At 34.3% G+C, this 13,813-nt stretch overlaps 1 protein-coding gene across 2 annotated transcripts; it reads right to left on the bottom strand.

Annotated features, from left to right (window-relative positions):
* Window positions 1-3,431: 3,431 nt before the first annotated feature.
* Window positions 3,432-12,837, bottom strand: LOC117116480. 2 transcript variants are annotated; one of them, XM_033260539.1, is made up of 7 exons: window positions 12,716-12,837; window positions 11,787-11,867; window positions 11,622-11,681; window positions 10,641-11,162; window positions 10,260-10,319; window positions 9,378-9,428; window positions 3,432-9,212 (listed from the first exon to the last, which is right to left on the bottom strand). In XM_033260539.1, the coding sequence occupies exons 2-7, from the start codon at window positions 11,800-11,802 to the stop codon at window positions 5,242-5,244; spliced, it is 4,680 nt and encodes a 1,559-aa protein (XP_033116430.1). In that variant the 5' UTR covers window positions 11,803-11,867; window positions 12,716-12,837; the 3' UTR covers window positions 3,432-5,241. The 2 variants fall into 2 exon arrangements, with proteins under 2 accessions (XP_033116430.1, XP_033116431.1); XM_033260540.1 differs by having other exon boundaries at window positions 12,734-12,777.
* Window positions 12,838-13,813: the final 976 nt, after the last annotated feature.

The following is a 13,813-nucleotide window of genomic DNA, read 5'->3' as shown; positions in this document are numbered from 1 at the left end:
AAACAATACGACATAGGGCTTATCTTTTTTATAATATAGGCCACACACGTGTGTTTGAAACTAAATATAAGCATTTTCATTATGGTTTTATTTATTACAAACATATTCTTTCACCATCAATACACATTGAGGTTCTTCTTTTAGGATAAAACGATCTATCTTAATTTTTTCTTTCTTGAGTTTGGGACTATTATGTGTTTAAATAACTTAAAAGCCCCTAAGAAATGCGCGGGAAGCGCGCAAACAATTTTTATGTTTTTAATTCTAATTTCGTCGGAATTGATGAAAACTCCGTAAAATGTGCAATTTATAGACGAAATTGGCCTACCGTAACAAGAAATGCGCGCGAAGAATTTGAGAATTTCAGGCACTTTCAGAGGATGCATTTATCTAGGGGTGGGAAAAGATTATCCAAAGATGGATATTTTTCCCTTGTCCCCCGGTGTTTTTAATTCTAATTTCGTCGGAATTGATCAAAACTCCCTGAATTGTGTAATTTTTACAGGAAATTGGCCTATTTAAACAAGAAATTTGAGATTTTTGTTCTCTTCTCTTTTCCTTTTCCTTTCCTTTACCTCTTCTTTCCCTCCCTCTCTCCTCTTTCTTTTCTCTTATTACCCGGCATGGTCAGCCTGGTAAAAACCACGTAACGCCACTGGCTAACACGCCAATCCCCCCCCCCCCCCCACCAATGAAAAATACTTTTCTAGGCCACTGGCCCCGCCCCCCTTGGATATTGTTGCTAAGGTCTCACAAAAGTAAACACGTACTTAAGCACGTGCGTCTGTGCACTTGTTTGTAGGACACGCCTGTAATTTTTGCGATGTTCCGATTGGTGAGAAGTTTGATTGACACCCCGGAAAGGTCTATTCTTACTTGTGGGTGCCATGATAGTGTACTCCGTCAAACAGAGTATTTACAGTACTATAATATAACATTATCTGTAAATTGTGTTGTTAATGTCACACCAATGTTCTTACTGAATCTTACAGCACGTATAATGATGTTGCGACTTCCAATATCAATTGATGAACACAACAAACTTTATTAAAACTATATACACTATGTACAAGAACTCCAGCTGGCGATATAGGGCTATGGTATACTCATTATCAGGTTAGTGTTAAATAAAAGTTCGAATAACCATAGCCATTTTGACGGTACCAGTGCGACCCTATTGAGGTAATGCATCAGACGCGTTTGTTAACTCTTAGGTTTGATAGGTGACAGAGTTGAATGTCCAGACTACAGTATAGGTTACTAATTATCTATGGTAGGACACCTTTATGGCCTATATACACCTTTTCTTAATGTCGCATTCGACTATACAATTCGATTATATATAATATAATACAATACAATCAAATTTATTTCTGGCAATAAACAAAATACAATACAAAATATACATCAGGTGAGGAAATAAAATCTTGCCTACATAAATCAAAACTTACAGTAGTGCTCATGAACCAAAAGAAAACTTAAAAGTACAATACATCCAAAACAAAAGTAAAAACCTTGAAGTCTAAATTACCCTAAAGTTAAAATCAATTACATACACTTATGCCTAATCATAAAACAATCCACCACTAAGGGAGGAAACAACACATTTTAGGTTTGGAAAATGTATAAATTATAAAGAAAACAACCTCCTTCCCTGTGCTGTATTCATGTCTTAGTATTCAAACAGATATCAGCATCCTGGTATAAACAACTTAAATACAAAGCAAAATTAATTAAAAAGTAATCATGGGCATCAATCATCAGATCCCATCCAATGTACCGTGCACGCCCTAACCATTGTCAAAACAGTTTCTAATACCTACGTACAATACACCTTAGTTAACAAATAATCAAGTTAACTGACTTAAACGAAAGTGAAAATATAGACTGAATTTTCTGAATACCTAATGAGACACTCAACTGCATGCAAAAACTTAAGTAACGAATATTTCACAAAATAAATAATTGGGACTTAACACTTACAAATACACATGAACATTATACTACAGACCCTAACAGTAAGGGAATACAAAACATAATGTTCAAAGAATGTTCAAATAATTTGGTCCATAAGTCCATCATTAACGTTATAATTCTTGTAAGAAAACAGTAGACGATTATATATATACATATATATATTATATATATATATATATATATAGTTGAACAGCATAAGTAAACAAATGAAGTACCAAGTTGACAGTTGACGTACATATATTTGTCATTCAATTTACATTACATGTTTTATACAAATAATAGATTACAGTATAAGTGAAATACTTACCCAGAAATTGTACCATGATTTTCGTCGAAGCTATTAGTTAATGTCAGTCAAAACGGAAGCTTATAAACTGACAATTTAATTACAATGTATATCAAATACCGGTATTCAAAATCATTATAAAATACATTAACTTTAAAACGTGTCTATTGACATGATTTCACCAGTCTCCCATTTATATAGTTTCTTGAAATTGGCAATCCACTCTTTAAACCCGTCTCAAATTGGTTGTTGGTTCAAATATACAGATTTTACAAATAGTAGGCCTACTCCTTTTCTATCACTAGAAGTTTACATAACAACCAAATATTTATTATTACATTTTACATAAAGACTACCTTTTGTCAAAGTAATTTGAATAAACGTTTTCATATATTAGTAAAATTGTACAAAGATATCGTGATTTCCTTTTCAAGTGAACTGGTTGCACTCTCGGAAACCATTGTGAATGGTCTTGATAAGCTATAGATACATACATAAACAGATTTAAAAACAATGTTTTAATTAATTAACTGCACCAACTCTTACAGGTGATAGTACCTAAATACAATAAAGAGCACCAATTACTGTACTGTATAAAAATATAAAATTCTGATCAATTTCATAGTATATTATGATGAGTATGAATTTATTCTGTGTAAACACCAAGGATATCCCAGGAAAGTCTAGAACAGGGGTTCTCAATTGACGGCCCGCAGGCAATCTCCGGCCAGCAACTGCGTGTTATGCAGCCCACGAAAACAAGCCGAAAATAATATTCCGTTAGGATTGGGCCTATTGTTGCCATTTAATTAATCAAATAGGAAAAAATATCACAGTAAAGAAATACTGTATTACCATGACTCATAGTGTGATATATAAAATTTTGGATTACCAAACACAACAAAGCTAATCCTCTAAGGTCAAGATGCTTGCATGAGCATGTAGTGGTTGGCGCATCGGTTGTGGTTTGGACTCCCAACCTCGAGGTCGGGGGTTCAAAACTCTCGCTGTGCAAGTCGCTTGTGTCCTTGGGCAAGGCACTTTATCTACGGTTGTCTCTCTCCACCCAGGAGTAAAAGTGGGTACCTGGTAGGTTCAAACACAGCCTGCGCTGAATACAGCTGCAACATTATGGAATTCCCTATGGGGTCTGAGTGTGTGTTCCATATGTGCTTGATCCAGTGATCCGGGGTAATAATGTTCAGCGCATAGAGAAGTTTGATATGCGCTATATAAGTATACAATAATAATAATAATAATAAAGCTGATTTTCATTTTCAAAATTCGTTTTTCTGATTCCTGAAGGAGTGCCCTCCCAAACTCGCCATAGAACCTTGGCATGGCCCTTCAAATTTATTCAACAATTTTTTCCCCTATTGCAATATAGTTGAGAACCCCTTGACTAGAAGGGGATTTTTCTTCTGGTAACTTGCTTTGTTTTTAGTTTTTTGTAGTATTTATACTCCAACGACTCTTCACTGAGTGTCAGCATTTGTGCAGTCAGTGCATTCAGCGTTGGTCTCTCTTGAGAACGGTTAATATAAATAATTATTAATCAGTTATTATAGATGATAATAATCATTATATGTAGAGTTATATCTCAAACAATTAGAGCAGGAAAACCTTAAAAGGTTGACTATATGAATATAAAATAATTAAATAAAAAAAGGCATGCAAAACAGAAGAAATTAAATAATCTGTGAATTTAAACTTTAAAAAAAATATAGAACATACCGTAATCGTTACTGAGATAATTACCACTGATGTCGAGAGATAATGTAATGAATCCGCTCTGAATAACATTTAATTACTGTATCTCATTCATAATATCACCTGATAGATTAAAATTTCTCTGCCAAGATTGTAATCAGGAGCAGACGTAATCATGAAAGAAGAAGCAAGAGCCAGTAATGTTGCTGAGATTATTGGTACTAACATAAAAAATGTATAACTCAAAATAATGACATCTCTAATTGAACACTCCCTATACTCAACTTTTATACTGTATGATGTGTTATCATGCAATCTATGATGTTCAAATTCCTTTTTGCCTGATGGTTGCATACGAAAAGGTATTGATACTACACCGGTACCGGTATGTATTTCATGAGTATGAGTAACATCCAATAAAGAAACAAGTGAAGAATCATCCATGTTGCTGAGATCATTTTGACTGTTATTCAGCCTCCTTAACTCTCTAAATTTATATTCTTTAAGCATTTCCATAGTAAAATCGAATAAGCGTTTATTCTCTATAAGGTCAATTTTTGGAGCAATAATAAATAAAGAATCCAGGGAAACACCATCGATGCTCAAATTAATTCTGATGAATTTTAGACGACATAATTATAACTTGACTCCTCTACTTTTGCACTCTTTGATGATATAATTTATAATAACACCTGATAAGCTGCAGTTATTTATTTTAATGTAATCCAGTTTGGGAGCAATAATAAATAAGGAAGCCAAAAAACAACCATCAGTTGTTGTTCAAATTATTGCTGCTGATATTCAAACGGAGGGTAAAATGAATCTTTTCACTAATTGTCAACATTGTTTTCTGTCAAAATACAGCATTCTTGTCAATAACGACCGGCCAAAATTCTCTCCTGAGAATGGTTAATTATTAAACAATCAGTTATTATATATTATAATATTATGTAGAACTGTATCTCATAAAAATTTAAGCTGGTGAACCTCAAAAGGCTGATTAATATGAACATGAAATAGATATGAAAAGGCATGAAAAAAGAAGAAATGTAATCTGTGAATAAACCTAACGAAAAAAATAAAGCACATAAAGGCTGCTGAGATAATTACCACTGATGTAAAGAGATGTAAAGTAATAAATTCTCTTGAATAATATTTAATTACTGTATTACTCAAACCAAGATTGTAATCAGGAGTAGACATAATCACGAAAGAAGCAAAGAAAAACCAGTAATGTTCCTAAGATTATTACCACGAACATTAACATTTTATAACGCTAATTCGATTCTAATCGAACACTCCCTATTCATAAAATCTGTATGTACGTCGGATAAATTGCAATTAGTCATTAAAAGTGTATGCAGTTCAGGAGCAATAACCAATAAAGAAGCCAGTGAAGAAAAATCTATGTTGCTGAAATCATTACTACTGATTTGAAGACGAATTAATTCTAATTTGACTTCTCTACTTGAACACTCTCTAATCATATCGTTCATAATAACACCTGATAAGCTACAATCCTCCATGTGAAGGGAACTAAGTCTAGGAGCAATAATCAATAAAGAAGCCAGTGAACAACCATCGATGTTGCTCAAATTATTACTATTGATTTCAAGGGAGCGTAAACTTAACTTGACTCCTTTACTTAAACACTCTCTGATCATATCATTCATAATATCACCCGATAAGCTGCAATTGTTCATGTAGAGGCATCTTAGTGAAGATAAAGAGGCCAGTGAACAGCCATCGATGTTACTCAAGTTATTACTATTGATTTCAATGGTGTTTAACATTAACTGGACTCTTCTACTTGAACACTCTCTGATCATATCATTCATAGTAATACCTGAGAGGCTGCAATTCTCTATATAAAGATTAGTAGCAATAATGAATAACGAAGAACCATCGATGTCACTCAAATTATTACTACTGATTTGAAGATGAAATAATTTTAACTTGACTCCTTTTCGTGAACACTCTCTGGTCATACCGTTCATAATAACACCTGATAAGCTACAATCCTCCATGTGAAGGGAACTAAGTCTTGGAGCAATAACCAATAAAGAAGCCAGAGAACATCCATCGATGTCGCTCATATTATTACTACTGATATCAAGGAAGCTAAAGTTTAAATTAGCTCCTCTACCTGAACACTCTCTGATCATATCATTCATAATAACACCCCGTAAGCTGCAATTAGTCATGTAGAGGGAACTCAGTTTAGAAGCATTGATCAATAAAAAAGCCAGTGAACAACCATCGATGTTGCTCAAATTATTGCTACTGATTGTAAGGAAGCTTAATTGTAATTTGACTCCTCTACTTAAACACTCTCTGATCATATCGTTCATAATGACACCTGATAAGCTGCATTCCTGCATGTGAAGAATATTCAGTTTTGGAGCAATAATAAATAAGGAAGCCAGTGAACAACCATCGACGTTGCTCAAATTATTACTGCTGATTTCAAGGGAGCCTAAACTTAACTTCACTCCTCTACTTAAACACTCTCTGATCATATCTTTCATAATACCACCAGATAAGCCGCAATCCTTCATGTAAAAGGTATCCAGTTTTGGAGCAATAATACATAAAGAAGCTAGTAAACAACCATCAATGTTGCTCAAATTATTTTTACTGATTGTCAGACGACTTAATTCTAACTTGATTACTCTTCTTGAAAACTCTCTCATCACATCATTCATAATAATACCAGATAGACTGCAATTCTCCATGTGCAGAACAACTAGCTTATGGTCAATCATAAATAAAGAAGCAAGCTGAGAACAACCATCGATATTGCTAAAATTATTACTACTGATTTCCAGAGAACTTAATTCTAACTTGTCACCACTCTCTCTGATCATATCATTCATAACACCTGATAAGCAGTAATTATTCATGTAAAGGTAATACAGTTTAGGAGCAATAATAAATAAAGAAGCTAGAGTACAACCATCCATGTGGCTCAAATTATTACTACTGATATCCAGTAAACGTAATTTTAACTTGACTCCTTTACTTGAACATTCTCTGATCATATCATTCATAATAACACCTGATAAGCTGCAATTATTCATGTTAAGTTCAACAATTTCAGGAGCAATAATCAATAAAGAAGTTAGTGAAAACCCATCGATGTTGCTGAGATTATTACCACTGATATCAAGGACCTGTAATTTTAATTTGACTTCTCTAATAGAACACTCTCTGATCATACTCATAATAACACCTGATAGGTTGCGATTACACTTGTCAATATTAGGCCTATGAATAGACCTAACTCCATCTTCCCATATGTTCATTCCAAAGCAATGTGTACAACCTTCAATAATTAACTGTAATTTTGTACTTTGTACTAAATGAATATATTTAAGTTGTGGCGCATTACTCAATATATAAACTAAATACGAAGTAGTAATCGAAGCATTGTACAATGCACAGTGGTTAATTTCTAATTTGATATTAAGTCTTTGGTATTCAGATGTTAGGTATTTAGCATCATCAAGCGTCAACACACTTTGGAGTGCATTGAAACGACGTTCATTAATTGGTGCAGCAATCCACATGTGAGCATATAGTCGTCCTCTCTGTTCAGCTGACTTTTCCTTACAGAGGTTTCCAATGAGTTTGTGATCCGATATTAAATATATCATTTTATCAACTTTTCTTTTAAGTTTTATGAAATGCTCATCTTGACTTACTTCCACATCAGGATTAATGTAATGGATGAACTTCCTCATAGAATTACACACATCATCAATGTGAGGTTTTATTTCTAAATCTGTCTTGGTCATGTGATCAATAAGTGCCTTCTCTACAGCTTCCCTGTGTTTTTCTGGCATGGAATTTAAATGTTCTATTAACCCATGATAAGTTAACCAATTATTTGTTATCCAATGGTTCAAAAACTTGGCAGCATTAGCACCTAGGAATTGAATTGCAAGGTCTCTTGTCAACCTTAAATGTGTACTTTTTCTTATTATCTCCCATTCATTTTCATTTAATGGCGCCAGTACATTGTTCATTTCGTCCATACTCTTATTTTCTAACCCTTCTGCCTGACATATTTTGTATAAGTAAAATGCTACCAATGACTCGACTGTAAACTTGTGATGAGTTGTAAAAATTATTTCAAAATCAGCTTTTGAACTTGGTGCTTCTTTGTAAACAAATCCAAGATTCAAAGCCAAATCAACAATTTCTTTATTTCCTTCCAAATGTTTTCGGTTTATGTAGAGCCGGTTGACCTTTAAACCCTCATACATACACTTCCCTAACACAAGCATAGCTTTGACAACATTTTCTGGGATATCTTCAAATCTAGAGATTTTGTTGCATGTTTGTTTGTTGAACTGATTCAAGATGCATCGAAACAACTCCTTACAAAGATCAGCTATATCATTTGGAAGATGTTGCCTATCTTCCCACATGTTGCAGATTGCAAGAAGCAACATAGGATTCTTACACATTGCATATACCTTAGAATGTATAATATCCCTACTAAAGGTTTGCAACTTTAAGGTAAGAGAGTCAGCCAATGCAGGCATTCTCATGTAATCGAAGTGTTTCTTAATGTATTTTTCTATGGTATTGCGACTGAATCCCTGAACCTTCACATGTACGTTACTGTTCTTGATGAACTCGTCTATTTGTTCACATCGAGATGTAAGCATCACCTTGCTGTTTTTCATTTTTCGTCTTTCGAAAAAGCTTATTGGACTCTCACTACCATCTCTCAATTCATCTAATCCATCCAATAATATTACAATATCGTCATCATGATTCATTATAAATCGTCTGATTAATTTTGGATCATCGGGCAGATCTGTCTTAACAAACAATTCCTCTAGGTCTATTTCTTTTACAATAGTATCTACTATTGTTCTACCTTTGTCTATATTTCTGATATTAACCAGAAATACTATTTTACCTTTGAAGGTATCTGATTTATTGGAAGCCCAGCTGTATGCAACATACCTGAGGAGGGTTGATTTTCCAATACCTGCCTCACCTTCTATAAGAACTTTACATGCAGATGAAGATTTTACAATCTCTAAAACCTCCTCTAATGTTGTTGGTATATCTTCCTTGTTATTCTCCTGCACTAGTTTCAGATCAGTGAACATGTGTGCAATGTCTACATGGTATCTATTACGCATAATTGCCGGTGTGAACCGGGTGGCATTGGAGCACATATTCTTTTGATAAGCGAGCAAATATTCTCTAATAATAACATCTGAATAAGAAAGAAAATGCAAAAGGTAAAAAACTTTATATAGTTATGAGCTATCCATACTTAATGATCAAGACATTTGTAATTTTGGACAACACCAAAACATATATATTTTTTTTCAATTCAAATCAATTCAAAATCCTTTTAAATTTTTATATACATACACACCTTGTGATTCTAAATGTGGCCTTTTTGATATTGGTGGTGCCACTTCATCAACTGTAAATAAAAATAGTTTTTGCAGGTGAAAAATATGTCAGAAATGCAAATTATGTAATAATTGCAATTAATATTTCGATGGTTTATTTCAATAATTACCACATACTGCAGAGTGTCCCCAACCTTTCAATAATAATCACAACCAATTTTATCCCCAAATTAGGAATAGTTTCATAATTCTCTGCTGGACATTGAAACTTTTAAAACAAATTAGTACTCAATCTGGGTTGATTTCTTTAAGATTAGAGGACTACAATAGCATAGTTACAGCAAGATTAACATTTCTTCTATGACATGATGTGCATTGACACAGACTTGTATTTTCCAGAGAACAATTAACTGTTCCCTGTATTTTCAGTGTTTACAGTTATGTATAGGTGTAATTTTTGCTCTACCTGACGTGAAAATGTACCGAATACTCAGTACATTTGAAAACAACTGCGAAAAAATCGCAAGTTGTTCTCGGGTGGGACTCGAACCCATGATCTCCAGATCACTAGCCTGGCATCATACCTCTAGACCACCGAGCTTGCGCCTGATGGCCAGGGTTGAATTCGAGTCCAAGTAAGCAGCGGGCACTGCAGTGTTGATAGTAATTGTTATTGTCGTGATGGAATAATTATAGACAATAACTGGATTTCCACGTCAGGTAGGGCAAAATTACACCTATACATGTTTCTCCTGATGCAAATCCAGTCATTGTCTATAATTATTCTATCACGACAATAACAATTACTAGCTTACAGTTATGTTATTAAATACCACAACACAACATACCTTCAAGTAAAGCCTTCTCAGCCAAGCCATTGCTATAATACATATAATAATTACCTTTATCGGGCTGTTTCTGCGCATGTGAGCTGCTTGATGTAGCCCCATCATCACTGTTACCTACAAACATATTGGAAATTGCAATTTAGATGTTTCAGTGTCAACAACATAGAAGTATATTGTTGTCAACCTCTATAATAATAGTTACAATGACCATCAAGTTATATTGAAATAGAAAATCCTAATTAAGTATCACCTTTTTAATCCACTGCTAGATCATGAAACTCAGTTTTTTTTGTTTACAAATTAGAATTGATTAAAAATGTTACATATTATTAAAAATATTACATATTATAAAAATTATGGACATCGTCAAGCGAATTATTTTCATCCCTGAGGTTAATTATCAAAATAACTATTTCACTGAAAGTAGCAGTATACCTTCAGGTAAAGCCTTTCCAGCCCAGCTATTGCTAGGTAATGCTTTGGTAAATTCGTCCAACTTTCCTCCACAAAGTTCCTTCCTTTGCTCTAGATCCAAAATCAAACTCCAGCTGTCTCTATAGTTTTTTAACAGCGGCATATTATATAGTCCATCAAGTGTTCTTATATCATCTGTAGTCATTGTCATTCCAAGCCTCATTAGTTTTTGTCTGTGCCTTGTGAATGTAAACACTTCACGTTCCTTGATGCTTTGAAAAGATGGAAGTAGACTGATTGATTTGAAGCCAAATTGTCCAGTTACTATTATTGTGTCATACAGGATAGTGAGATTTTTTGAACTCAAGTTCCCGGACGCAATTAACATACGTAGTAAGGACATAACCTCAGTAGCCTCATTTAACTCATTATAAATTGGTACATGGTCCTTATACAGAACTTTCAGCATATTGATGTATCCAAGTCCATCATACCATTTTGCAAAGTCTACCAACAGCTGTCTGAAAATACCCTCTGAGATTCCTATAAGTGATAAGGAAAAATAAACAGTAATAATATTAATGTAAATAATTTGTAACAAAGAAACTGTACTGTAGAATAGTATTATTTTATTTGTATGATTTGTAGGGCTAAAGTATTTATGATGGGGGAAAAAGAACATATTAGCTCTGTGTTATGTTTCATAAGGAAAATGAAACTGTTGTTTTAATTACTATCAGGCATAAGAAAAATTACACATTGTTAAAAGATCTTTTAACAAAACTAGCAATGAGTACGCTGATGCTACCAGAGAATATGATTTTGTAATAGCACCTCATATTTCTCTAGATGAACTCTCTGTGTGGTTGCAAGTAACAGTAGCATGGACACTGTTTGATAGTTTGAAAACCAATCGCATTGTGTTGTTAGTCTCATCAAACTGCTGTCATATCATTATCATATACTTATTTCAATAATTAAAATTAACCTCATGCATCCTACCTTCATCGGACTGCCGTGGCGAATGTGTGTTGCGTGGTGAAGCCACATCATCGGCGTTATCTGCAAAAACAAGACATGCCGCAAATTTCTGAAATTAAAAATATCAGTAGGCCTAATATTAATACAAATAACAGTGCATTTACCGAGTAATATAATTTGCCTTACCTTCACTTGATGACATGATTTCAATGATAGGCTGCTCACGTACTAAATACAATCTTGTTTAGGACAACCAGTAATTTTTACCTGAAATGACAATCAGTAAATCCATAGGTTATTGGGTTATCAAATATTACTGTATTATTAAATAATTACACATTTGCGGGTCTCCCCGATGCTCTCACGCATAAGTGTAATGCCTTATATATCTATAGGCCTACTATTTATGACCTTTGTAGCCCTCTTCTTCAAAATTCAGCAGTACTTAAAGTATCGTAGGAGTAACCATGTGTACCAGTTAGCTACGAATATATTTGTTTTAAGCGCTGTCCAGATATGATAAAGGGAAAATGCAGATCCTAGAATGCGTTTTCGAGCATTTAGAAAATAAAATTTCCCGGGGTTAGATCGAGCCCCAAACACCTGGGGGTTTTTCTAACGTCTCACGTCTACACATTTGTCTAATTTGGAATCTCTGGTTCTACCCCCCCCCCCCCCCCCCCCCCCCGCACACAGACACGCACCACCCATCGGAACCACCGTTGTTTTATTAGCCTTAGTATTATTGTCGTTCTGCCAAGTAAGCCTATTCATTGACTCGAGTAGTGTCCGATAATACACCCTGAATATACAATGTAGCTACGACTGCCTTACTTTAATTAAAATATCCATGCAAATTGGCCTAATTTCTTTTTATTGTCAATAGAACACCGTAGAAATAAGTTCTTGTTCGAGGTATTTCTCCCAGTAACAGTAGGCCTAGGCCCTAGTCCTCCCTATATTCCTGCAGGTAACTGTTCTGCTTAAAAGCTAGGGCCTGCCTAACCAGGGAGTTGTTATTTAGATCTAACGGTTCTATCTGTCTCCCTCGGCTAGCCTACACCTAGCCTAGGCCTAGGCAATATGTAGCCTACATCGGCCTATATAATATTTACCTGCTAATTACTATATTCCTGGTTACAACCATGTTACAACAAGAACAGTGGGAGACTAACAAAATATTAAAATAATGATATTCCGGGTTCAAAAACGCTGTTCTAAAATTCTAGGTGTCCCCATGGTGACAGAAGGTGAGCGTGAAAACTATTGAATAAACATGACAATACATGAATAAACTTAAAATAACATGAATAAGAAAGTATAATACATACTCCAAGTATTGCATCGTGTTGGGATTCAATAGTGTTTAAATTTTCATAGAGTAGAATTGGAGAAGTGTTGGAAAAAGCGAAAACAGAAAGGCAGTTGAAGAACACCATAAGAAAAAGACAATGGAGATTTGTTGGACATATTCTAAGAGAAGAAGGTGGAATTGAAAGACATATCATCGAGATGGAATTGAAGGGGAAAAGGGGGAAAGGAAGGCAAAGGATGAAGACGCTTGATTGGATGAAAGAAAAGCTGAATGTGAAGAATGATATAGAGCTTGGGAATATTGCGAGAGATAGAAAGAGATGGAAAAAGACAGGACAGACACTGACAGACAATCCATGAACGCCTACGGCATAATATGCTATGGTACACGAAGAAGAAGACCAGTTTCGGGAGCTGTCAATAATGTTAGTACTAGAAAATATTAAACCTAATTTATTTACTTACATTACAGACGACATTATCATTTTCAAGTATACCCTGTAATCCTAAAACATATTGGAATGCCTCACAGTTTTTAACATGATCAAATATAACACTATCAGATCGTGAAGAATGTTCTTTAAGTCTTATTAAGCACCTATCTGTCTTACCAATATAATCACTATTGCAGCCTGGACATTTAAAATGATAGACAACAGAACTTCTGTACTCCTTAGGGGTTTGATCCTTAGTAGATATAAAATGAGAAACATTTTTATACTGCCAAAAATTCATAACTTTATGGCAGTATAAAAATGTTTCTTTGATCATTAGAGTAAGAATGCTTTGATCTTTTGTTTAAATCACTGCTATGTCACCTACTAGAGGTAATGTTTTGATTGGTTAAACACTTTTGGTACTAGTGCATATAAGCTTGCTAATATGGATAATTTTTTTCA

This window comes from Anneissia japonica, unplaced genomic scaffold, assembly GCF_011630105.1.
Source record: "Anneissia japonica isolate Jap-2015-1 unplaced genomic scaffold, ASM1163010v1 scaffold263_len647688_cov178, whole genome shotgun sequence".
NCBI lineage: Eukaryota > Metazoa > Echinodermata > Crinoidea > Comatulida > Comatulidae > Anneissia > Anneissia japonica.
Note: the sequence above shows the minus strand (reverse complement) of the source record. Positions and strands in the feature narration are given on the sequence as shown.